The sequence below is a fragment of the Salmo salar genome, chromosome 15 (assembly GCF_965601325.2).
Source record: "Salmo salar chromosome 15, fSalSal1, whole genome shotgun sequence".
Lineage (NCBI taxonomy): Eukaryota > Metazoa > Chordata > Actinopteri > Salmoniformes > Salmonidae > Salmo > Salmo salar.
Window position 1 is genome coordinate 78,959,291 of NC_138305.1, and position 27,406 is coordinate 78,986,696.

Consider the following 27,406-nt stretch of genomic DNA (forward strand, 5'->3'; position numbering starts at 1 on the left):
GTGTCAGGAATATGTGACTGTGTTTAGGCTATATTTTGCGCAATAATGACGTCCGTCGCGCACCCCCCTTCAAGTTTTCGCGCTCGCAAAACCTCGGCTGTTTAAATGGGCCAAGTTGAGAAGCGGCGGAGAGTGCAAATCTTGTTTGGTCTGGGTCTGTGAACTTCACCGTGACTTTAACGATATAGCCTACACAGGGTTAAAAAACAACTATTTCAAAGGTCCCATCAGTTGAATTTGTTCCACGCAAATACGTTGAAATATCTTGAAAAATAGGGAAGTTTGCAATGCTCAGATAGCCATAGGCTCTAGTTTTATGGCATATGGAAAGTATGTAGCAAAGGAACCTATATTTGCATCTTTTGTACTACTTCTAATACATCAAACAAGACGTTATATAGCCTAGTATTGTTAATTATTCAGGTAGAGACGGTCTTGCGTAATACCAGCATATTGGAAGGCACAATGACTGTGAACCTGTTAAATGCAATAAATAAAGGCAGGTAAAATAAGAGAAACCAACATCATAACAATAGGCCTACTGTTTAGAAAATACTAAACTGAAGAGACATGTGGGGAAGTGTCAATGATCATTGTGGATAACGTGATGTCCATGGCTAAGGTATGACCACTCCAACGTGTCAGGTATTAGTAACGCAAGTCCGATTAAAAGTGGTAGGCAGGAGCGCGGGTGGTAGGCAGGAGCGCGGCGAGAACCGTCAAGCGAGTGGTGAGTGGTGGAGTGTGGCGGAAGAGAGCGCGGCCACTACAGAGAGCTGGAAACTAGTGAATGGCAATCTGTCCGGGAAGTTCAACAGAGTGTCACGGAGCGACACCGGAGCCCTGCCTAAAACAAAGTGTCTCGTCTTCAAGTCTGGGGCGGCTGACCAACTCCGAAAAGAGGACACACAAGTTGGGTCGGACTAGCTGCTAATCACTAGTTACCGGCGCTTCGCTCCCAGTAACATGCCTGCCATCAAAAAGGAGAGACTGGATGGGGACGTATTGGCATTGGCTGCCTTCAACCAGTCCGAATACCTGGCCCCTTTAAATGACACCGCTATCACTGTGGTGACCCCGCACCCACCGCAGTACGACCATATTTTCGGCCATCACCGCTTGTACTTGGGGCTCCACGACTCGGCACTGCATCACCAGCACCTTCACCATCACCCGGACGACTTAATGCTGGAGAGGTTTTCCTCCATCCCCGACTTTCAGCCGTTTTTTGAGAACGGGGAACCATGCATCGAGGTGGAGTGCGGGGAGAACAAGGCTTTACTATACATTAACAAACTGTGCCAAGGTAGTAAGGGACCCTCAATCAAATACCGGGGCGAGTGGCTCACCCCGAATGAGTTCCAGTTTGTCAGTGGAAGGGAGACCGCCAAAGATTGGAAACGAAGTATAAGGCACAAAGGTAGGCAACATAAAACATTATGTATACCTTTTTTTTTTAAAGTATGTTCATTTTGAGGAGGATACCCAATTTAAGGTTTTTGTCATTGTTTTGTGAGTGGAAATTCGGTTTCCCTGGTTTGGTTCTGCGTTTCGTAGTTAAAGGGTTACTCAGCAGTACACCAACGACAGCGCGTAAGAAGAGAGATGAGAAAAGGCACATACCCTCACTGTATCTTCACAGGCAGCGACCATTCGCAAAACGGGGCGTAAGGAGTCGTGGACTAAGGTGAAATACGTTAATATTTGGGTACAGAATTGTTTAAACATTATATGGCAGTTGATAGACGTTGCGGGTATCATTCCGTTGAGTGTTGGGTATAACAGAAGGCTAAATTTGTGTTGACACCTCAAAAGACCAGAATGATGTTGGAGAGAGGGAACGAAATTATTTGACTTTAAGTTTTAGGCTATTCCTTACTCTTTTGGTTATTTTGGGTAGATTATGTTTGCGTTGCAACTATCCAAAATAATGATGTTATTGTCTGGCTACTATTTTGGTTTGAAAAGTTATACATTGGCTCAGACAAAACAAACGTCTCAGAAGATGTTTATTAATTGATTTCTTATTAGAACAATGAATATTATTGACTAACTTTGGGCCTATTTGAATAATTTACCCGTTATTGCGCTGGCCGCGTGCGCAAGTATTTTGGAACCTCACCTCACCCCAAGTTCTGTTGGGAGAGGGTGTTGCCCTCGGGCAAAACATGCTAGCCTGATAAAAGATAGTTTCATATCTGACATTAGATACAATGACAATAGCCTACTGCCATGTATCTTAACACACGGGGCTCAACTACAACTCATCGGTGAAACTAGGTCATTTAGTTTGAAAAACTGGCAATTCCAAATGTAATGTTTATGTTTTAGTTTTGGATGCGTGATTATTCAACAATTATCCACATTTTGTGTTGCACAAACTGTTTTATTGATGTTTATGTATAGACTCTGTTAACATAGTCTTATGTTCGCTAGACAAATATATCGGCCTATATAAAGCTATTGAAGGTCCTGTCATTTGTAATCACCTCCATGTGTAGGTTATTACATATCATTGATTTAAAGTTGCTGATATCAATGGGTCCTGTATAAGTATGGTTTATTTTTGTATTATAACTCCTTCTAACTCTCTCCCTCACTCTTTCTCTCTCTCAGGGAAAAGTTTAAAGACCCTTATGTCCAAAGGAATCTTACAGGTACATCCTCCAATCTGTGATTGCCCTGGGTGTCGAATTTCGTCTCCAGTGGTAAGATTATGGTTTCATCAGCATTTCAATTCTTACATATGTTTTCCTTGCTTTATCATTGGTTAAAACTGTATGTTGCATTGCTGATTCCAATTGTCTGTAATGACGACTGGGCTAAGAGCTTGCTCTAAACTACATTTTATTTTTATTGAGACACAGAGTAAGCAGCATTGGTCTTAAGCAATCTGCCTTTTGTGACAGAATTTATTCAGAATAATATTGGTCTATAATGCTCAATGCTTGGGTGATTACAGCTGTGAGTCTTTCTGAGAGCTTTGTACACCTGGATTGTACAATTGTAACACATTATTCTTTTTTTAATTCTTCAAGCTCTGTCAAATTGGTTGTTGATCATTTTCAAGTCTTGCCATAGATTCTCAAGCCGATTTAAGTCAAACCTGTAACTTGGACACTCAGGAACATTCAATGTCGTCTTAGTTAGCAACTCCAGTGTATATTTGACCTTTTAGGTTTTAGGTTATTGTCCTGCTAAAAGGTGAATTTGTCTCCCAGTATCTGGTGGAAAGCAGACTGAACCAGGTTAAACTCTAGGATTTTGCCTGTGCTTAGCGCTATTCTGTTTCTTTTTATCCTAAAAAACTTCCTAGTCCTTGTCGATGACAAGCATATCCATAACATGATGCAGCCACCCCCATGCTTGAAAATATGAAGAGTAGTACTCAGTGATATGTTGTGTTGGATTGCCTCAAACATAATACTTTGCACTCAGGACAAAAAGTTAATTTCTTTGCCACATTTTTAGCAGTTTTAATTTAGTGCCTTATTGCAAACAGGACGCATGTTTTGGAATATTTTTATTCTGTACAGGCTTCCTTTTTTTCAGGTTAGTATTGTAGAGTAACTACAATGTTGTTGAGCTATCCTCAGTATTCTCCTATCACAGCCATTAAACTCGGTAACTGTTTTATTAAAATCACCATTGGTCTCATGGTGAAATCCCTGAGTGGTTTCCTTCCTCTGCGGCAACTGAGTTAGGAAGGACACCTGTATCTTTGTAGTGAATCTGTGTTTGAAATTAACTGCATGACTGAGGGACATTACAGAGAATTGTATGTGTGTGGGGTACAGAGATGAGGTAATCATTCCAAAATCATCTTAAACACTATTATTGCACATATTTAAAGAGATTTTGCCAATTTTTCATATTTTAATATAATATTTCAGAAGAATTGTAATACAAAAAAGTATTATATGTGTGTTTACGTTCACCTGGTAAAAGTTGATTGCGATATTATTAAGGGGGAAAAACACCATTTGAGGGTATGGTGCCTGGCCTGAAGTTTTTGTTCTGTTGGTTGAGTATGCACTTCTTTATGTCATTATTCACAGATATTTACATGACATTGAAATCAACACTGGCTCAAACCACAACATGAAGCCGAGATTGAAAGGCACAATTCTAGTCCAAGTTAATAAGTAATATGAATGGGTGACTAGTCAGGCTCCCTTTTGCTAGATTGATCTCATTCTCATGGCTCTTCTGTCCATTGCTGCTGTTCCTCTCCTAGCTGTTTCACTGGGCTGTGTTTGCCATGCCGTCCCCATTCAGCTGAGCTAATGGCATTATGCCATGCAGGTTGTGAGGCGTCACAGGTGTGGTGTCTGTGCCAGTGTGCTGGCTTTGAGCAAGCACGTCGCTGGCTCACCGTCGCCGACTCACTGTCGCCGAATCTGTTCACACAGGTGCAGTGTGTGTGTGTGTGTTTTTTTTTATCACTACGGAGTGCATCTGTCATCGCTCCAAAGCTCTAATCTTGAGGGCGTAAGAGGCTTAGCGAGCTACTGAGCGTGGCTACTGCTGATTTTTGTTTGTGAGGCACGCAAGGCAAAAGCGGTTTAGATAAGCTGGAGGTGTTTGAGTGATACAGGTAAACTGGTGACGTTTTCTTCACAGCCAAGAATACAGATACACGCAACTACCACGTAGGGTTCACGGAAAACAAAATTAAATGGAATGCATTGGCTAAAAAGACCGTTTCGGGGAGAATACATTAGATGCAGCTGAACAGTGGCACAATAGATATTGTCTGCAAATTGTCTTTCTTTCAAAAAAATGTTTGTCATTTCTACTGACAGTAAATGAACAGTCATAGAGTGACATGACTCAAGTAACTTGCCAGGAGTTGGCTTTCTGAGTCCTGACACAAAAGCCTATTGTAATCGTACTGTTTATAGCAGTGTGCACACCTCTTTGTTGTCAGTGCCTGTTGTTGGCTTAGCCAGAAATGGCAGGCTTTTCTCTACAGACGTGCTTGTCTGATGGCTTGTGATGGTTGGTTATATTCTATCTATTGTTTATGAGCAGTGCGGGTTCCTGTGAATTGTTTTCACAAACCAAGGCTGGGATTTCAACAGGTCTGAAGTTACTGCTGAAAAACACATTGTAGGCTTACTGTATCTCACAAATGAACATCTTATCATCTTATTTCTGGGACCCTTGGCATAGCAGAAGGTAATACATTGTAGACAGCCTCCTGTTTGGCATTCAAGTAGCTGAAAGTGGCACAGGTTGAAAAGACATGATAATGTTGGATGACAGTATGGTACTGTTGTGCTGAGTGTGTCCAAACCTATAGTTTTCTCCAGTTTCGCTTTCGCTCTCTCTCTCTCTCTCTCTCTCTCTCTCTCTCTCGCTCTCTCGCTCTCTCTCTCTCTCGGGAGGTAGAGCTATAGAGGCTACCCTAGTGAATAACAAATGCAAGCGCACAGCACAGCACATAGCGTCGGCGGGTTCACGAGAGATGTGGAGGAGAACGGAAGGCAGCGGGGCTTGTCTCGCCTATCTCGGCGTCTTCCTCCCCCGTGCCGCCCTCCGCCGAATGGTACACACTAGCACTCTCTCTGTGATGAGAGTGTGGCAACGACCCAGTCGCCTGGCATAGAAAATGATCTCACACACATGCGGGTGTGCGCGCACACACCACACTAATACAGAGCTACTGTACATATTCACACTGTAACAATTGAGCAATTTTGAGCCATTTTCATTGTTTTGTGTTATGCTCTACCATACTAGGCATATAATACAGTATAGGGTTTTGTTAACAGTTACTGTCACCATTGTTAGGCCTGAGACGAAGTCGAGGTCCGGCAAAGGCTTCGAGGGCATTATCACTTTATCAACATACACTTTTGTCTCATCTACAGTACACACAGTGTTTCCATGCAAAAACTGTATATATCTCAATGGTGATAGTAACTGTTAACTCGGTTACCAACATACTCAAATAATGATTGACACATTTTCATTAAAAAAAATATATTTTGATGAATTTATTCATACTATTTCATCCTTCCACAAGATATAGTCCCGACACAAATCTAGGGTTGCTACCCAAGCCATCTGGTCATTCGTTCTATCAGTTCGGTTGCCAGAGACGCGACCCAGTCATTCAGTCTTTTTGTTCTGTATCTATGGACGCGACCCAGTTGTTCGTTCTAAATGTTCCATTGCCATACTGGCTGGCAACGTTTTTATCCCTTGCTTGCTAGCTAGCCAACTACGGCTAACTTAGTCATGTCAAAAAGTGCAGCAAGAATAACAGCAAAGTAGCTGCACTTGCATTTGTTTAAGCTGTTTTCTAGAGACATTTATTTGGATACATCCATAACAATGAGCTAATGAGGCACAATTTTGCCTGGCATATAAAATGTACTCACTCATCAGGACACTGTTGTTCAGAGGAGCTAGCCAACAACACCGCTAACACAATTACTTCAAACTGACCTTTTTTCAATTGACATTTCTTTGTATATGTCCATAAAAATGATGCCAGTTGATTCATGATTCGGACTGGCTGAGAAACGCTGCCTGTCTGTCTGTCTCATCCCAACACGTGCATTACTATGGGGCAGATGAAGATCCGATTGAATATTGAAACAATGTTGCAAATGTCGGAGAGACAGACAGCAAGGTTTATATAAATCAGCTTCTGCGTTTAACTGCTCTGTAGATTTGTGCTCTTCATGTACCCGGTGTGTGTGGTCGCTGTTTGAGAGAGGGTTAAGTGGTGTGTGTGTGCGCATGTGTGTGCTCCAGGGAGAACCGGGCCTTCTGCGCTCTGTTATTCCAGCGGAACCGGCGGAGGCCAGGAGGAAAGTACACTCTCTACCTCCGGCTCGTAAAGAGCTCCTCCAATCAGGGGCCTCCCCCTCTCCTGCATCCTGACCACAGAGCAAGAAAGAACAAAACACATGCACACATATACGCACGCACATACATACAGTGCTTTCAGAAAGTATTCAAACCCCTTGACTTATTCCACATTTTGTTGTGTTACAGCCATAATTCAAAATTGATTTAATTGATTGTTGTCTCTCACCCATCTACCCACAATACCCCCTAATGATAAAGTGAAAACTTGTTTTTAGAAATTGTAACAAAGGTATTGAAAATAAAATACAGAAATATCTCATTTACACAAGTATTCACACACCTGAGTCAACACTTTGTAGAAGCAACTTTGGCAGCGATTACAGCTGTGAGTCTTTCTGGGTAAGTCTCTAAGAGCTTTCCATTCCTGGATTGTGCAACATTTGCCCATTATTATTTTCATAATTCTTCAAGCTCTGTCAAATTGGTTGTTGATCATTGCTAGACAACAATTTTCAGGTCTTGCCGTAGATGTTCAGTAGATTTAAGTCAAAACTGTAACTAGGCCATTCAGGAACATTCACAGTCTTCTTGGTAAGCAACTCCAGTGTAGATTTGGCCTTGTGTTTTGGGTTATTGTACTGCTGAAAGGTGAATTCATCTCCCAGTTTCTGGTGGAAAGCAGACTGAACCAGGTTAAATTCAGTTTCTTTTTTATCCCAAAAAATTCCCCAGTCCTTAACCATTACAAGCATACCCATAGCGTGATGCAGCCTCCACTATGCTTGAAGATATGGAGAGTGGTACTCAGTAATGTGTTGTATTGGATTTGCCCCAAACATAACACTTCATATTTAGGACCAAAATGTAATCGCTTTGCCATATTCTTTGCAGTATTACTTCAGTGCCTTGTTGCAAACATGATGCATGTTTTGTAAATGTTTTATTCTGTACAGGCTTCCTTTTTTCACTCTGTCAATTAGGTTAGTATTGTGGAGTAACTACAATTGATCCATCCTCAGTTTTCTCCTATCACAGCCATAAGTCACCATTGGCCTCATGGGTGAAATCCTTGAGAGGTTTCCTTCCTCTCCGGCAACTGAGTTAGGACGGACACCTGTATCTTTGTAGTGACTGGGTGTGTTAATACACCATCCAAAGTGTAATTTATAACATCACCATGTTCTAAGGGATAGACAATGTCTGCTTTTATTTGTATTTTTACACATCTACCAATAGGTGCCCTTCTTTGCGAGTTATTGGGAAACCTCCCTGGTTTTTGTGGTTGAATCTGTGTTTGAAATTCACTGATTGACTGAGGGACCTTACAGATAATTGTATGTGTGGAGTACAGAGATGAAGAAATCGTTCATAAATAATGTTAAAAACTATTACTGCACACAGAGTGAGTCCTTGCAACTTATTATGTGACTTGTTAAGCAAATGTTTACTCCTGAACTTATTTAGGCTTGTCATAACAAAGGGGTTGAATACTTATTGACTCAAGACATTTCAGATTTTTATTAGTAATTCATTATTAAAAATTCCACTTTGACATTATGGGGTATTGTGTGTAAGCCAGTGACAAAACAATCTAAATGTAATCAATTATAAACTCAGGCTGTAACACAACAAAATGTGGAAAAAGTAAGTAAATACATTCTGAAGGCATTGTATGCACACGCACGCACAGATGCACACACATGCACACACAAACACTAGCACACACACATGCACACGTAAACACACAAACACGTAAACACACACACGCACGCACATCCATGTTAGGGGGTTGTGGGGAGATTACTCATTATTATTATTATTATTATACATCCCTGCCTCCAACAACAGTCATTTTAAGGTGGTTGAAACTCAAAGAGCCATAGGTTCCCATTTCAAAATCTGATTTCCGCTGTGATTTTTGTGTATATTTCAATGTATTGCACATTGTAACCAAATCAAATCAAATCAAATTTTATTGGTCACATACACATGGTTAGCAGACGTTAATGCGAGTGTAGAGAAATGCTTGTAACCCAGTGTGACACTGCCAAGGCGTAGCAGTAGACATTCATTTGATATATGGACTAGAGTCCGTAGTTATTAGGGAGTGATCCATATTAGTGCCTTTCTTATATATAAGACAGGAAGAACAGGAAGTTACCAGTACAATACCAATATAAGTTGCTGTAGATATTGTACGAAGCACGGCCATGTTCAGTTGCAAAACGTTCTCAAACGTTGCAGATAGAAATTCCATGAAGAGAGCCGACGTGATTCCTTATTCTATGTCGGAGAGACATGTTTGTTCTACATAGCATATTTATATTTGAACGTTCCAAAACGTTGCGTCCTGCTGAACACACCCTTGGTTATTGCTTTGATATGGCCATTTGTTGGGGACTTTCTATTGGCTGAGTGCCACTGTGATGCTGGGGATAAGCAGGGCTGACGCCTCTGTGTCCCTGAACAGCTCACTCCCCGCAGGGGGTTGGAGTGTGTGTGTGTGTGTGTGCATGCGTTTGCACAAATGTGTGTATGTATTGGCGTGAGTGTGGTGGTGCTGTATGTGTGCAGTGTGTGTGTGCAGTGTGTGTGGGTCTCTGTGTGTGTCCCACATGGCACTAAGGCTATGCTACCATGGCAACCACAGTATCCATCTTTAGGGAAGGAGTGATGCATGGTTCAGGACTCTAGTGTGTTTCTTAGTCAATTGGCCAAATTAGAGAATAACTGAGTCTCTAATGATTTGCTTATTCACTAGGGGCCTTGCATTTTGGGTAGCCTTAGTGTTAGCAATCAATACTAAAAGTGCAACTTATTGGCAGGCTTACAAGTACTGTAACACACTCCCTCCCTCTGTCTCACACACACAAACACACACACACACAGGCGTGCACACGCACGCACACATACACTCAACATAGCCACTTTATATATCTATGAATAATTCCGTCTGCAATGATCCATTATGCCAGTGAATTAGCCATTAGCCAGTGAATTAGCCATTAGCCTGCACTATCAGTAAGAGGCTAGATGACAGGACCAGAGATTGACAGGGAAAGTGAAGTCTCTGGCCTCGATCAGAGCCCCTATATACCTTGCCTTTCTCCTGTCTTGTCTGTGTGTGTGTGCATGTGTATGTGTTTTTCGGTGGGACTGATGGAGTTAGCTAAATAAGGTGGACTACTCGTCTATCAGTTGTTTGCAGCTGATGATGACATAGCCAGCAGAGATATTTATGGAACTTCTCTCTCCTCCCAGTATGTGTACAGACGTCTGACCTCATATGATAGCATAGTGGTCGAGGGGTCTCTTCCTCTTTCTGTGGGGCCTCTTCACTGACGCTACACTCTTAGAAAAAAGGGTTCCAAAAGGGTCCCCATAGGAGAACACTTTTTGGTTCCAGATAGAACTCTTTTGGGTTCCATGTAGAACCCTCTGGGGAAAGGGTTCTACATGGAACCCAATAGGGTTCTACCTGGAACCAAAAAGGGTTCATCAAATGTTTCTCTTATGGGGACAGCCGAAGAACCTTTTTAGGTTCTAGATAGCACCTTGTTTTTCAAGAGTGTAGTCACTCAACTCAGTGTTTCACACATGCCACAGTATGCAGAGTAGCGTGATTGAATGAAAGATATATGCTATAATGCTATAAATACAGCTTTGCGTAATTTGATTGTATACAAAATTACAGACATTGGGGCGGATATGAAGCCTTCTCAGACACATATTTTTGTTTTATTCTGCAAAACTCAACCTTGCTGCACTCAGCTTTCTCTCTATCTCCCTTAGACACCCCCTCCCTGCCTCTCCCCCTCCCTCTGATTTTGTCTGGGGAGAGAATGGCAGAGTCGTTACCTGTCTAAAGTTCTCGCACGGCTGCCTTGGCGGGCCTATCCAAACACAAGAGAGAGGCGCTGGCACACCTGGCTGCACCGCCACTAACCTCCCACCACCGCCCCTTCTCCCCCTCCCTGCCTCTCGCCCTCCTAGACCCCCTTCCCTCCCTCCCTCCCACTCATCCCTCGTCCTGCTCCACTGGGCCGCAACCGCCCGTTCAGCTCAGCGTGTGGGGGCCGAGGGGTGGGGGCAGAGAGAGGAAAGGGAGGACGGTGTGTGTGTGAGGGGGGGAGGGGGGTGTTTGGTTGCATGCCTGTCCTTCCCACAGTGCTTTCTTCCCCCACCAAAAATATTATTCTGGCCATGAAAAACCAAGTGTTGCCTTGCCACTACGTACCCCCCCTCCACAAACACACACTTTTATCACACAGTCTTTTCCACTATTAAATATAGTCGGCGACTAAGCATTTATAGATGTGCCGTATGTACAATATGGTGAAAAGGAGGTTGTATGATTTGTGGGAGGGGTTGTATGATTTTAAATCCCTCCCTCATAATGTGTCTCTAATGTAGCTTCTAAAGTCTGTAATGTACCTTCAGAATTGTAGCTTACTTTAGTGAGTGGGTGAGTAAGACAGAGTGGAGGTCAACATAAACAGAAAAAGGAGTTAAGTGCACACAAACACGTCTGTTTGGCTCTTTTTTTTACTGGACCTATGTGAGCGTGGCAATGACGGCCCTTTCCTCCTTCCCCTCTCTCTCTCTCTCTCTCTCTCTCTCTCTCTCTCTCTCTCTCTCTCTCTCTCTCTTTCCCTTTCCCTCAACCCCCTGTCATCTCCTAACTACCCCTCCCCCTCTGCCAGTCCGTGCGCCAAGTCCCCCCTGCCTCCGCACACACACGCGCACGCGCCACACACACACACACACACACACACACACACACACACACACACACACACACACACACACACACACACACACACACACACACACACACACACACACACACACACACACACACGCTGAGAGGTAACGGCAGACAGGCGCGTGACTCATTAGGCATTCATCCCCCAGGGAGAACGCTGGGGGGGCGCGTGCGAGAGAGAGAGAGAGAGAGACCGCTGCAGCTGCAGGAATGTCGCGGGCGGCTACCACTGTGTGTGTGTGTGTGTGTGTGTGTGTGTGTGTGTGTGGTGCGTGCATGCTGGTTTGAGCCAGTGGCAGGGTACAGCACCTTTTAGGAAATAAGGCAGGGAGAAAAAAATAACATTAATAGCCTTTTCCACAGAGGCTTCATTTAAGGTCTGGAATAAGCTTAATAAAAAAATACAACATTACTGTTTGTCAGTATTGTTTGGCATTAAATATAGGCTGGGGTTTTGATAAAACAACAACAATAACAACAGGATCTTTCTGTAGTTTTAGAACAGTTATTCTCTCCTTTTATGAATATATACAGCCCATGTTACTAAAGAGACCGGTGTGTGTGTGTGTGTGTGTGTGGTGCAGCGGTGGATAGCCGACGCCACCTTGCAGTTAAACACACACTTTGGTCGGATAAGTGGTTTTAGTGAAATTACAAAAGCTTTTTGGGAAGAATTCCAGCCACAGTTGTTGTATATGATACTCCTACTTTGTTGAAGCCTAACCTGTGTGTTTGTGGGTGAGTGTGTCTCTCTGTCGGTGTGCACGCGAATGTGTGTGTGTGTTGTTGGTGTGTGATGTGAAATACAGATTTCTTGGCTGGCGGACTTGGACCGTCAGACAGAATGTGTAGGAGGGGATATTCATAGAGGTGCTTTTAGTGTATTGTTTATGAAATACTTTTTTCCATGGCCAACAGAGGGTTGACCACACAGTAAGGCCGCCTTGAGTGTGTGCATGTACTTAAAATAAATACAAATGTAGTTGTTTCAACTAATTATTCCAGATCCTTTCTTTTGTTTACTAAACTTTTCGGTCCAAGTGATACTCGAACTAAAGCAAGTTAGTTGGCACAAAATGAGCTCCAACTTGAAAAAACGAGGCAATAATTCAGTCAACTTAAAAAGCCTTTTCTCAACTTGTTTTTTGTGTTTTTCTCAACTTGTCGCATATGTTTATTCACTAGGAATTATTATTTGGGCGTCTTACCGGAAAAAGGCAGTGGAACTAGTTACACACAGTGCTTTTAACATACAATGTTTTCAATTTACATGCTGTATTTGACGCACATGATTACATTGTGCATGTTCATTTGTACAGTAATAATTATTCAACATGTCCTCACCTGGGAGTTGAACTCATTCCGATCTTCCTGCTACGCCACCATGTCTGGTGGATGAACATATGAGACAACTTGAGCAAACACAATTTTTAGTTGACAGAATTTTTTTAAAGTTGGAGCTAAGTTTGGGCCAACACTTTTTTTTAGGTAACACTTTGACTGAAAAGTTGAGTAAACAAAAAAGGCTGTGGAACCAGTTACTTATTAATAATAATTACTTGAAACAACTAGCTTTTTTTTTTACAGTATGTGTGTGTGTGTTAACATATATGTTTATACATGTGTGTATTCACTACTACTTCTCCTGTTGATGTGTGTGTTTTTGTGTGTGTTTATTATGATTGTGTCTTTTTTTACACTCCTACGTGGACTGCCAGGGGTGTGTTTTGTTTCATGTTTTGTTTTCGAGGGCCCTCCTCCGCGATGCGGAAGTGTTGCCGGAAACAGTGGGAGCCCACCCCCAGTTCTGCGTCAGTGCTGCTAAAGAAAGGATAGGGGGTTTCCAGGGCTGGCGGTCTGGGTATGTCAGGGCCATGTGGGTGGTTGTCTACACACGAAGCCACAATCTCTGTGCTTCTTCCTAGGCAGAATATTCCAGTAGGCCAGCACACGATGTCCGCTTAGTAAAACCCCTCTTTACATGCAGGAACAGGTGTGGTATGTGTGTCCATGAACAGGTGTGTGTTTGTATGTATGTGTGAGAGAGCGTGTGTGAGTTCACAAGACAGGTGTGTGTCTGTCTTATAGTGAGAGAAATCCACAGAGAGAGAGAGCATACTCCATACCTCTAGTCCAAGTAGCTAAGTCAGAGGAAGTCGAGCGGGAATAGAAGAAAACTCCTCCACTGTCCTCACGCAGTTGAGAAGATCTTATACAAAGGTACTGCTCTTCACAGATCTGCCTGTGGAAAGAAGAAAGGAAAAACACTCTTTCGGTAAGACAGAAAAATAGATTTTTTTTTGTTGCAGAACTATGTGGCCCTGCTCATCCTGAGGGATGTTTTTATCTTTATCCTCCCTTTTCCCCCCTCACTCGTTTTAATGTCTGCCACTTGAGAGCCTCCAGAGGGGCTGCACCTGTTTGCCTCTTGGCTAGGCGCCCCTGCCCCAGCCTGCCACTCATGTCTTCGCCCCTTGTGGGATGGAGGGAGAGAGGGAGGGGGGACGTTTGCATGTGGTGGAAGGGATAGCTGGAGGGCTCGGAGGCGTCCGGGAGAGTAGAGTGGAGATGTAGGCACTGCGAGAGCGAGAGGGAGGGAGAAAAAAAGAGCGACAGAGAGAGGGAGCGAGAGGGTGGGGATAGAGAGAGCTATAGTGTTTCAAAGCTATGTCCACTCTCTCTGTGTTTATCTGTATTGCCTTTTCTCCTTTTACTCAAATTCAATTATCTCTTTCTTTCCTCCTATTCAGTTTCTCTCCCCCCTTTCCTCCCATTCTGCCTCTCTCTCTTTCTCTTTTTCTCCCCCCCATATTTATCTCTATAGAGCCATGTTAATCTGCAGTGACCTCTTCAGGTCACATTAAAGGTCACCCAGCTTCACTCCCAGAACCCCTCAGGGCCACACTCCTCCTTTCCTTTCGCTCCGCTCATTAGAGCTTTGTGGCCCAAAAGCGCTGAACACACCAAGCATAATCATTTCCTGTCCTCCCTTTGCATGACCCCCTTATCACTTAGGACTCTGGCTATGGTAAACAATGGTTGTTTAGGCAATCCCCCTATTATGATTTCTGTGGTAAATTTGATAAGTATGTCTGTATTGGGGTATAATTTAAGTTGAAACATATTCTGTGTCATTGCTCACATCTATAGTTACAAAAGATATCATATAGTAGGCCTATATATGTGTCAGTGGTGTCTCAGCCAGAACATCAAGCCTATTCTTCAGGAAAAGCATATGATTTTGGAGAGTAGTTTTTCCCTTGTTTCCTGTATGGAGTCTATCCTACTTTTAGTCAGTTGAGCACATTTCAGTGGGCTTGTGCACCAGTAATGGCTTGATTTTTCAAGCACATTGCGAGGACCGTTGATCACACGTGCCAGGTTTCCCATTTCAAATACCAAAAGGTAATTTTGGGGTGGAGTTTTCCTTTAAAATAGTAAGTACATTTATCACGTTTTTCTCCCCCTTGAAAAGTAAGTACTTATTGACACCCATATTAGATAGCAATAAATTACTTTCTTATCCTTTGATATCGTCTTTCTTTAATCAGTCTAATCGTGGTGGCTTTTTTAAGGTGTTAATTTTTCTTTGGTAGGTTTGTTTCATGAATAGCCTCCATATTTGTACTTAATAATAATAATGATAATTTTGGAATAAGTTATTGGAATATTCCGGTCATACCAATAAAGCTGTTATGTTCAGCTATGGAGCTTGAGCCCATGTGGTACTTTCTACGTTCTTAGTATTGCCTCTGAATAATGCTAAATGCTGTTTAGGAAAATGTATGTATTGTAGAACAAATGAATCTCATATAATGATCACTCCTAGTATAAATGTATGCTATTGTGCCCGTGACAGCAGAGCATTGATTTCTGTGTATGACTGATGGGGAATATTATGGTGGCCACTGCACACCAAGTCAGATGTTTAGGGTGGAGGAGTGCTTCGAACGCTAGCTACTAGCATGTTAGCACGTGCTTATTGTTAGCATATTAAGCACGTGCTTAGTGTTAGCATGCTAGCATGTGCTTAGTGTTAGCATATTTATCACATGCTTAATGTTAGCATGTTAGCACGTGCATGCTGTTAGCAACAAACTGGAGAACCGCATCTCTAAGAGCTTCTTTAACCATTTTCCTGTAGAATCGCGGGCGTTTGGCGGAGAAGCGCACCATCCCCCTGCCCCCCAACCGTGTGCCCAAGAGGGAGCTCTCCTCCGTCTTTAGCAGTGATGACAGCGAGGGCAGCGACCGCGCCAGCGGAGACCATGCCCACATCAAGCAGGAGGATGAGCTGCATTACAGTATCATGAGAAAGAGGTAAGGTCTGGAAGAACTCCTGTGTCTGAATGATGTTGGGATATATAAAGAACTCATCACCTATGATCTGTCCATTCCCAACCTGTCTCAATTCATTGCTTTAAGTGGTGTACAAGCTCTGAGCTTACAGAAAGTGTTGTGTTGACATGTAAGACATGTATGTTTTCATGCTTATCTTCCTTGCTCAGTCTACAGTGCAATGTTTGAGTCACTGAAACACTTCCCACTGCTGTGCAGTATTTTGGTCTTCATAGAGTTGAATATGCTTAATAACCCTTTATAATACTAATAATGCTCTAAAGTACAGGATAAAGTGAGTGCAATAAAATAACTAATGTTCTCCTAATTTTGAGCTGTACCCCCTTTTGCCCTCAGAACAGCCTCAATTCGTTGGGGCATGGACTCAAGGTGTGGAAGGCGTTCCACAGGTGTTCCTAATGTTTTGTGCACTCAGTGCATACAAATGGCCGCGTGATAAGCCAGAAATAACTAAAGAACCAGCCCCTTCTGATGGTGGATGGAGACGGTGTGGTCTTTTACATGACAACGATTAGGGTAAAGTAGGGCTTGAAGAAAGGAAAATACAGCACTGAGGCAGGAATGAGCTCTAAAGCGTTAGCTACTGCTTATGAGACCATGATGTTGCTTTGCTGCTACTGCTGTTGTTAGTATTGTCCATATACAGTATGAGAAAAATACTTATATCAAGCCGTCTCTTCTAACACTTCTTGTCCCGAACATCTCAAAGACTGAATACCTTTGCCATAAACTGTGTTTCAGACATCAGTACCACAGGAGCTTCAGATAATTGTCGGAAAGTCATCTCAAACAGACGTTATGGGTAGTTTCACCTCAGTGAGGATTTTTCCTGGTGCCAAAGCTGTACATCACTCTCTTTTCAACTCATGCCAGGACCGGGTAGAAAATGAGCAGATAATGCAGTCTGTCACAGTACGCCAGTTGTGCTGTTGCACTAGTTTCTCAGCGTTTGGAATAATCTCAATAATCTCAAACATAATAGGGAAATAAAAGTCACAGCTATCCTTTTTTTGATCCTTTATTTTATGCTTAATTTCATAAAATAGGTGGTAGGGATTAGTAGTAGTATTGTTGTTATTCGTTTTGTTTAGTATTGGTGCCAGGTGTCAGTTGGATAATGTTGATGGTTATTGGCATCTGGCTACAATATTTGTGTTTATTTATTTTATTTTTATTTCACATTTATTTAACCAGGTAGGCAAGTTGTGAACAAGTTCTCATTTACAATTGCGACCTGGCCAAGATAAAGCAAAGCAGTTTGACACATACAACAACACAGAGTTACACATGGAGTAAAACAATATAGTAGAAAAATAAGTCTATACACAAAGTGAGCAAATGAGGTGAGATAAGGGAGGTAAAGGCAAAAAAGGCCATGGTGGCAAAGTAAATACAATACAGCAAGTAAAACACTGGAATAGTAGATTTGCAGTGGAAGAAAGTGCAAAGTAGAAATAGAAATAATGGGGTGCAAAGGAGGAAAATAAATAAATAAAATAAATACAGTAGGGGAAGTGGTAGTTGTTTGGGCTAAATTATAGATGGTCTGGTGCAGTAATCTGTGAGCTGCTCTGACAGCTGATGCTTAAAGCTAGTGATGGAGATAAGTGTTTCCAGTTTTAGAGATTTTTGTAGTTCATTCCAGTCATTGGCAGCAGAGAACTGGAAGGAGAGGCAGCCGAAGGAGGAATTGGCTTTGGGGGTGACCAGAGAGATATACCTGCTGGAGCGCGTGCTACAGGTGGGTGCTGCTATCGTGACCAGCGAGCTGAGATAAGGGGGAACTTTACCTAGCAGGGTCTTGTAGATGACCTGGAGCCAGTGGGTTTGGCGACGAGTATGAAGCGAGGGCCAGCCAACGAGAGCGTACAGGTCGCAGTGGTGGGTAGTATATGGGGTTTTGGTGACAAAACGGATGGCACTGTGATAGACTGCATCCAATTTATTGAGTAGGGTATTGGAGGCTATTTTGTAAATGACATCGCCAAAGTCGAGGATTGGTAGGATGGTCAGTTTTACGAGGGTATGTTTGGCAGCATGGGTGAAAGATGCTTTGTTGCGAAATAGGAAGTCAATTCTAGATTTAACTTTGGATTGGAGATGTTTGATGTGAGTCTGGAAGGAGAGTTTACAGTCTAACCAGACACCTAGGTATTTGGAGTTGTCCACATGTTCTAAGTCAGAACCGTCAAGAGTAGTGATGCTGGATGGGCGGGCAGGTGCAGGCAGCGATCGGTTGAAGAGCATGCATTTAGTTTTAAGAGCAGTTGGAGGCCATGGAAGGAGAGTTGTATGGCATTGATGCTCGTCTGGAGGGTAGTTAACACAGTGTCCAAAGAAGGGCCAGAAGTATACAGAATGGTGTCGTCTGCGTAGAGGTGGATCAGAGACTCACCAGCAGCAAGAGCGACATCATTGATGTATGCAGAGAAAAGAGTCGGCCCAAGAATTGAACCCTGTGGCACCCCCATAGAGACTACCAGAGGCCCGGACAACAGGCCCTCCGATTTGACACACTGAACTCTATCAGAGAAGTAGTTGGTGAACCAGGCGAGGCAATCATTTGAGAAACCAAGGCTATTGAGTCTGCCGATGAGGATGTGGTGATTGACAGAGTCGAAAGCCTTGGCCAGGTCAATGAATACGGCTGCACAGTATTGTTTCTTATCGATGGCGGTTAAGATATCGTTTAGGACCTTGAGCGTGGCTGAGGTGCACCCATGACCAGCTCTGAAACCAGATTGCATAGCGGAGAAGGTGCGGTGGGATTCGTAATGGTCGGTAATCTGTTTGTTGTAATGTGTAATGAAATTGACATCAGATACCTTGTTTTACAAATGACTATTTACTGTATACAAGGAAATCTTGATGTATTTGCATTAGGTGAAATAAGATATAAGAAATAAGAGCTGGGAATGGAAAAAATATATATATTTTTGGATGCAACTGTTTCAAAATGACAGATAATACATTGAAGCATGTTGTTGTGAATGTGGATCAAAGACCAACAATTTACTTTTCAAAGCTGAAATGTTCCTTAGTTGTGAGTGGGGGAGTAGTTATGAGCCTAATATTGGGTAATGGCGGATGGTGTTTGGCGGTTAAATTAGAGTTGGGTTGTCATCGCACACTGTAGGCCACTCACTCAAATGCACGCACATGCACACCCACTCGCTCATCCGAAAAAATACAAACACAAACACACACACACTCACACAGTCATGTTCGTGGGGAAGTCACCCCATTAAGATGAACCAAATGAGTGTGTAGTGGGGTAATATTTTATATATACACATATTATATACACCTCACCTGCAACTCATAATAAGACTATGCAATTAACAAAGTCCATTAAATTCATTATCTGACTCCATAAAAGTGATTTAGCAACATGCAAGAGACTATAGCTGAGCTACAGTAATAGAAAGGACAAGCAAGAACTAAGAATTGTCTATACCAAAAGCAAATATTTAATTAACATTGTAAAATGAAGGGATTCACATACATTCCAGTCATTTAGCAGATGCTCTTATGCAGAGCAAATAGGGTGAAGTGCCCAAGGGCACATCGATAGATGTTTCACCTAGTCGACTTGGGGATTGAAAACAGCAACCTTCCGGTTACTGGCCCAACACTCTTAACCACTAGGCTACCTGCCTCCCTGTACAATACAAAAGCTTACATTACAAAGCATTACAAGGCATTATTCTAGGCCTGATCAGAGAGGAAGAGAGAGAAGTCATAGCCTGAAAGGCTCCTAAGGAGGAGAGAGCGAAAGAAAGAGACAGTATATGTGACCGACCGGCTCGATCCGGTCTTATGTAGCAACATTTAAAATGTTTTTTTTTAGGTTTTACATTGGATAAAAGTAGACTCAGAGCTAGAAAAGTGTATATAATACACTGCAGTTCAGGAACAAGGGGAAAGTAATTCTGCTTTGAAAGTTGATAAACTTGTAACCCCACTTTTGAGAAAATGGCCCTTCAATGTTTTTGGTACACCAACTGGGAGAGCTCTTCTTTGTCTACACCCATTCAGATTCATTCACACCCTCTAAAGCCTGAGCCCCACCCATCTCTTTAAGGATTCACATGTGAGGCCATGTGCTAAACAGAGTAAGGTAATGTAGTAAACAACCAAATATTTCAAGACTAAAAGGGGTGAAAGTAGTAGGCCCAGCCACATTTAGCTAAGTGGATGGGTCACCATTGTCTAGACATGTACACATGTTCATGAAATACAATAGATTGTAATCACCCACAGACACACCTGGCTAGCATGATGGGTCAGGTAATCATCTGGTATTTTCGACATGTAGCTAGCTAAACAATGAACCTAATGGTTATTTTAGGACAACTGGGATCTTGGAAAAATATGAGGTCAAATCATGACGTCAGTGATCTTCAGGTCGGAAAGTCGGGGCTCTAGAAAGAGGTCTGAGTTCCCGAGTTGGAATTCCGAGTTGGAGGACCGTTCAAAACTATTTTTCCCAGTCGGAGCTCGTTTTTTTGAACGCACTGAAGTCGGAGATTTCTGAGTTCCCAGTTCTAAGTTCAGTTGTTTTGAATGCGGCAATAATCCCAACCCATACTACTAACAATACAAACTGATTGTCATAGCTAGCCACCATGCATGTTAGCTAGCGAGCCAGCGAACTAATGTTAGCTAGCTAGCTAACAGTATGCTTTCATTTGCAATGAAAATAACTTTCTGACAAAATTAGAAACTTATAATATCTGAAAATGAAATTAGCTAGACTCCCTTACCCGTATACATGGATGAACGCTTCTCTCTCTCTATCACGAATGCCATGGTTGTCCTTAGTTTGAGGATGTAATCTGGAGACAGGTGTTTTATACAACAGCCTTCGGTGTGTTCTCTTTTCGACTCCCTCTGCATATTTGCAATCAAATGCCAGAATTTTCTCCATCTCCTTAGCTATCATACTCTGCTTCCACCGGGAATTCCACTGATTTCAAGTATTTTTCCGTGACAACAACACTGTTGATCGCCGTTTCAGAAAACTACAATTTATGGTTCAATTAAAATATTTGTACCTAAATCAGGGATTTCCTCATCGTCTGATTCATTTTCAGAGTCAGAGAGAATCAGCATGGCACGATCATCCTCCAGAAAGTGACGAACAGTAGCAACACTTTTGCCGTTCTTCATGATATCTTTCAAAAAAGTAGCGGTAGAAAGGATTACCTACACATACTGAGCAGCTCATGTTATAGACAGAAGCACGCTACATGGCAGACCAATCTGAACTCCTCGGCATGTCCAGCCCATCCATTATCTCAGCTAATAATGGCTAGCGGGAAGCTTCCTGTCTTTTTCCGTGGCTAAACCAACTACACTCTTAATTTAACAATTTCATTTGTGTTTACAGATGGCATACAAGTTGGTATTAAGGTTCCAAAAAACGCATTTTGAAAAAAAAAATTATAATTACGTTCAAATGCCTCTGCTGTGAAGTAGTGACGTGCAACATATGCCTATTTTCCTGAAAAGGCTCACATATCTCACCAGCACAGGTGAGGTGACATACTCCACTTTTGTGTGTGCTATGCTAGTCAAATAGAATCAAAGGAATTGGGAATAAAAATCCCCAAATCCTGTTTTTAACTTTTATCCACATAAAATGTGTGTTTTTTTTTTGCGCATGCAAATATGAGGAACACAAAGAGATTTGTATCGTTTTGTTGCCAGCCAAGCTTGTCAGAAATGTTAATAGTATCTGCTCGTTGACTTCCTCAGTGAAACTCATTTTAACGCTCACTGCATGAGAAGTGACTTGTGCAATCTCATTGAAGGAGAAGATGTTGCTGTTGCTGCCTTCTCGAGACTGGTGTGTGACATGGAGGACAGCACAGCAACTGTAAAGCTTTAAATGGATCCACTAACCTCATTAAAGAGGCTTATTTCCCCCCCTGACACATGCGCCGCTCGCGTGTTAAGATGATAATGAATTTAAAGAACACTTATGACTAATATGTCAGGCTTTTACCCTTTAAAAGGCGGCGGACTCGCTGGAGCCACAGCTCCGATCTGTCCCGGGCATCCGTCTCGACCCTACTTTACTCCAAATGCAATGGGTCTGAGCAAAAGGGATAATGGGATGTCCAATCAAGGAAATCTGATTTCTATTGACCACAGACCCAGTAAGTGAGTCGTAGAGGGGTCTTAACAAATTGGATTTGGTCAATGGATGGTGAAAAATACAGGATGCTGTCCATACGTGTGAGTGTGTCTATTCTCTACCTCATCTATTCTCTACCTCACACATCATCAGGATTCTCGCTAACATTGTGTCACATCGCACTTGGGTACATCCTGCAACATATTCAGTTGTGATAATTATACTATGTTATTTTCATCTTGATGCAGAAAAATACCTGATTAAATTGAAAAGCATTGTGGTATGGTCCACTTGTACATCAATTTAGGGTTTCATCAGGAGTTTACTGTTTTTGTGACCTCAACTCCCTTGCCAAGTTGCTTCATCAAGGTTAAAAGAATATTAAAGTGAAATACCTTCGACCTATAGACCATTTAACGTTCATTCATATTTTCCTTTCAAAATTACAAAAATATTTGAAACAATCAGATATTGACCTAGCACTTTTTAAATGGTTTGGATGTTACCGCGTGGACGTGCTATAACACAGAGGAATAGGCTCTTGGATCAGGCTAAGGTACTGTGGCTATGTAGTAACAGGATTTCCTAGTTGTCAGAAAGGTCTTCGGAGGTGTTGTCATCCTTGAAGAGGACTTGTCAAGTTCATTAGAGAGCTCTATATCTTTTAACCGGATTAATGTTAATGGCCATCGGCTTTACAGGTGATTAGTTCAGTAGGCCCACCAGAACAGTGCGGAGAACTGCGCATCGTTCCTGCTGAGTAAGCAAAGAGTGCCCGGGCCACTTTAGAACCCGGCAAACCCCCTGTGGCTTGATTGAACCAGGACAGAGAAACCGGGGGAACCCACTCAATGATTAATGGTCCAACCCGACGCATCTGGAACAAAAGTTAAATGTCTTCGATGTGTGGGGTAGTCCCTCTCTCCCTTAACTCAAACTGCAAAGACACAACCAGGGAATAGGGAGGAGACTAGATTCTGATCAGAAAACAAATACCATAGAAACAGAAGCTTCCAATACAGCGAGACAAAGGTGTTTAATGATTAGTCAGATATTCAATCGTTTATGTTGTTGTTGCATGGAGTGGCTTGCAAGTGTATTGAGGCAATCGGTAATCAAATTCGTCACTAAATATTTGACGGTGGTAGCTTAGGTGTCTTATACTCAAGGGAAAACAAAGCCTACCTGAGTATTGTTTGAGTTGGACGTCATGTAGATAACAAGGTTTTGACTCCAAAATGCTGAGGGAGAGGGTTAAATAAATTCCACCTGCTGACGTTGGGCTTTTAGGTGGCACCCTCTGGAGAAAAAAGCCACACAACACATACGTCTATAACCCTGGAAATCTCACTAAGTCGTGCGTTTATGTAATGTTTTTCTATTTCATATATACAACGATACAATTATTCCTATTTCAAAAGCAAAACGTTTCCCCCATTTCTTATTGAAGGGAAAAGAGCAGTATTATTTGTGTAGTATAAATGTCTAAGTAGATTACATGGGAGGAAATGGGAGGAGGGAGGCTGTCATGAGGGTGGTGGTGGCAGGCCCTTCCGCAGGGGAACAAAGAGAGAGAGGTAACTGTACAAAGCTGCCATACCCATTTCCACCAGGCATAGCCTTCCGCGAACTGCCGGATGCTAACATAGCCACCACAACATTACGCTGTGACTCTGTGTAGGTGGAACTAGTTCCTGCAAGGTGTCCAGGCCCTCTCTGGATAGCAGAGATAACTTTTCATGTGCAAGGTGCTAGAGTTTGAACCCAGGGGGAGGGCCAACTTGCACAACCTCTACTAGCATAACGATACCTGACAAGGCTGGTATGTACTGAAGTGGAATTTATTCACTGCATAAATTAGAATTTTGTCTTATGTCATTTTTTAGTATTATAGAAAGAGAAAATGTAATTGTTGTGAATTTATTTATGTAGATGCAACAATAATGCTCGCTGAGGGGTAACCTCAGCTCCGCAAAGATAAAGTTTGTTGGAGGTAGCATTCCTTAAAACCAGTAGGTGAGACTGAAAGATGTGTGTTTACAGTTGTGTAGTGGAGGAATGGGCAGACATAGGTATGAGCCCTATACTCAGTTATAGCATTGTCTTAGAATTGTCCAGACAGTTTTCTTAAGTTTCATTTTTTAGTCCATCAATAGAGGTTGGCCTGTGTCTGCTCCTCTCCTTATAGACAGCTATTTGCTCCTAAACCAAAAGCTATGAATATTATAATAGTACTGTATGGTTCATGTTGACATTGTATCACGTATGACATACGTACAGCTAACAAATGCTTAGGGTTAACCTTTCTCTTACTCCTTTGAAGTTTTCCTCTTATGGTGTTCTTGGTGAATTGTGTCTAAGGTTAAAGCCAGCAAGGGGACATTATGGCGACAGAAGAATTCCTGAAAAGGGCTTTCACCGAAAGCACTAATTAGTGAACATAAAGTTTTTTCAAGCTTTCTGAAGAAAGGCTGAAGACTTATTTGCTCCTTTCACACCGCTTCTCCATGGCAACAGGGTTCCAACAATCCAATGACAGATTAGGAGGTGTTTGTAGCAAGAACAGAGTTTTCCACACATGGAAGTTGAGAATTTGTCTTCTTACTGCGCTTGCTGTGTGTGTGTGTGTGTGGGGGGCAAGCAAAAGATGCTCAGGAGTCACTGTCTCTCCATTTAAACATATGGAGGGTTGTACCTTAAACAGGGGGCTGTTCAAAAACGCTGTTTGATTATGTACTATAGGAAACCTACCCTCGTGCCTTTTTTAGGGTTTAAGTCCTAAAGAATCTTGTTCTGTTTTGAATCTATGTCCCTGTTTTGAAGAATTGTTTAATCGAATCCCAAATTATCATGGTCATTGGACCCATACGTTTACTTTGTAAAACGTAATATCGCCTCTGCACAAAGTGACAACTCAGTCTATAGTTAATATTAGATAATAGATCATAATAGATCATAATCGAAACAACATCTGATATCACATAGGACCTTTGGGAGAATATTTGTTTTGATCAATGATATAACATACATCTACTAAAATAAACATTGAGATTAGATTCAGACACCATTTTCTGGCTCAGTTTAGCCTAGGTAGAAAACCACATGGCAGACTCTTTTATTTCATTGTACTTTCCTTTCTCTCTGCAGCCTTATCGACCCCATATCAGCTTCTGTAAGGAACAACAGGGAAAGCCCAAGAGATATCCTGGCCTGTTGTTATTTATTTATGTATCTATTTCTGGATTTATTTATGACTCCCTCTTCTTGCTATGCTACAGTTGCAGGCTGTCTTTCCATCCAAATGTGAGCAGTATACGAACACAAGTCTTTGTCTGAAAACAAAACATACAATTTGTCGAAATCCATGTTTTTGCATTAAGCCTAAGTTTCTTTCACAATTGTTAGTTTCTCTCAAGAAAATATCTTATTTACATTCAGAGAATGAGGATAATTCAGCAATGGTTATTAAAGCGGTCTCCTTTTGAGCTCTCCCTTTGTATTGGCATGAGCCTATATCACATGGTAATATTTAAAAGTGAGTCAGGGCTGGCTTGAGTAAGGGCTGTGGATCACCTGCAGTTGCAGGTTGGAGCTGGCTGTGTGGTCTGTTTGTTGTCTTGAGGTTGGAGGAGGAGGGAGGGCGCTGCAGTAGCAGCATACCTGCAGGCACCAGCTGTTCCAAGCAGGCTGTCTTCTCTCCGTGTGTGTCCCAAATGTCACCCTATTCCCTATAGAGTGCACTACTTTTGACTAAAGTGCTCAAGTAGTGCACTACAGTACATAGGGAATAGGGTGCTATTTTGAATGCAAGCTGCCTCTTTCTACACCTGCGTGACAACTCCTCTGCCCCACCATGGCAGCTGTGCGCGTTCCCCTTCCATCCCCACACCCCCAATACCCCTGTCTGTCAATGCGGTCTCAGTCGTGGTGTCAGACATGGCATCGGGGTGCCCAGACTGCCAACCCGTGCCAGCCAGTGCCAGCTCTCACGATGCCCTCCAGCTTTGTCACCTCGGCTCCTCTTTGACAATGTCACAGCGTGGCACCGTGGGGGTCACCCTCCGCTATTCTGGTCCCATGCCAGGAGAAGATGCTTTTCATGGCATTTGGAGAGTGTGAGTAGTGTCTCCTGAAGTAATGTCAGAGCAGCAGCTGCCATCTCCCTTTGGAGGAAGTTCCAGTAACTTTCCCATTGAGCCTTTTCTATGGGAGCTATTTTCTGTTTGGGTCCTGCTGTAGTTCATGAGTTTTATAACAGCTTATGGGTTATTATTAATGCTTATGGTCAGTGTTATACCACGTTATAAGTCATTATAAAGGATGTTATAGAGCATTATACGTACTAGGTTTCCATCCAACCTTTTTATGCAATTGAATTACATCGGATAAAAAATGTCATGACAGGCCTGATGGAAACAGAACATTTTTAAGTAAACTTTCCAAATGTTGACAAAACTAAATATGCTAGACAAGGTGGGATCTTTTTGTCTTGGTAAAATGAATTATACGAGAAAATGTCGGTGGAAAAGCTTTTATGCGCAAATATTGATAAAATAACCATCATATTGAAGTAAACTTGGAGTCAGGCGATGACATGGTGTGGTCCTCCCACTACGACTCGTCGGGAAAGCATGCAGTTTATTAGGCTACAGATGAAATAAATGATGATGAACTTCACAGGGTGGTAAAAGTGTAAGGTGATGAGCTTGAAGCTCCTTTCCAATAAATATCGGGGGTCATATTCTGGTGATTTATTAATTGTTACTCGGCTGCCAGTTGACAAATAAAAATAATCTTTCCCTTTTGTTCATAGTAATAATCTCATCGTGTAGGCTTTTGGTGCGCTCTTGCCAACTGCGCGCAGACAGTGCTGTTGGCTACAGCGCACATGCCAATACCAGGGTGGGCACACTCGCTATATGAAGCAACAAAAAAAAGTAGAAAACACAATGGAAACTTTTTATTCAGTATATGGGAATTTAACCGCAAAATGTATTTTTATGTGCAATACATCATCATGTACATCCTTTTATTCGCAAGAAGTTAATTTGATTGGAACACATCTCTGGTGGGAAAATGCGCATATTGTTTTTATGCAGATTTTAGAATATCCGAATTAATATCTGATGGAAACCTAGCTACTGGCTAAACTCACAACAATGTTCTCTAAAAGTTTTATTTATCTTTTGATGAGTAGATTTCGAAGCTCATTGGATTAAATGGATCCAGTTTCTGATTCTCAGATTCTCAAACAATAAGCAATGAAAATAACCTCCTTTCTATGCTGTTTATGAATACATGTAGTGTCCATAGTA

At 42.2% G+C, this 27,406-nt stretch overlaps 1 protein-coding gene across 5 annotated transcripts in view; it reads left to right on the forward strand.

Annotated features, from left to right (window-relative positions):
- Positions 1–222: 222 nt before the first annotated feature.
- The window catches only part of samd11 (sterile alpha motif domain containing 11), a 90,498-nt gene continuing 63,314 nt past the window's right edge, over positions 223–27,406 (forward strand). Inside the window, exons 1-3 of one of the 5 annotated variants that reach the window (XM_014146020.3) lie at positions 223–1,420; positions 2,617–2,708; positions 15,735–15,910. In XM_014146020.3, coding sequence (XP_014001495.2) covers positions 967–1,420; positions 2,617–2,708; positions 15,735–15,910 — 722 coding nt within the window. In that variant the 5' untranslated portion in view covers positions 223–966. Of the gene's footprint in view, positions 1,421–1,511; positions 1,688–2,616; positions 2,709–15,734; positions 15,911–27,406 lie in introns of those variants that run through there. The other 4 variants (XM_014146019.3, XM_014146018.3, XM_014146022.3 and 1 more) reach the window with 4 other exon arrangements.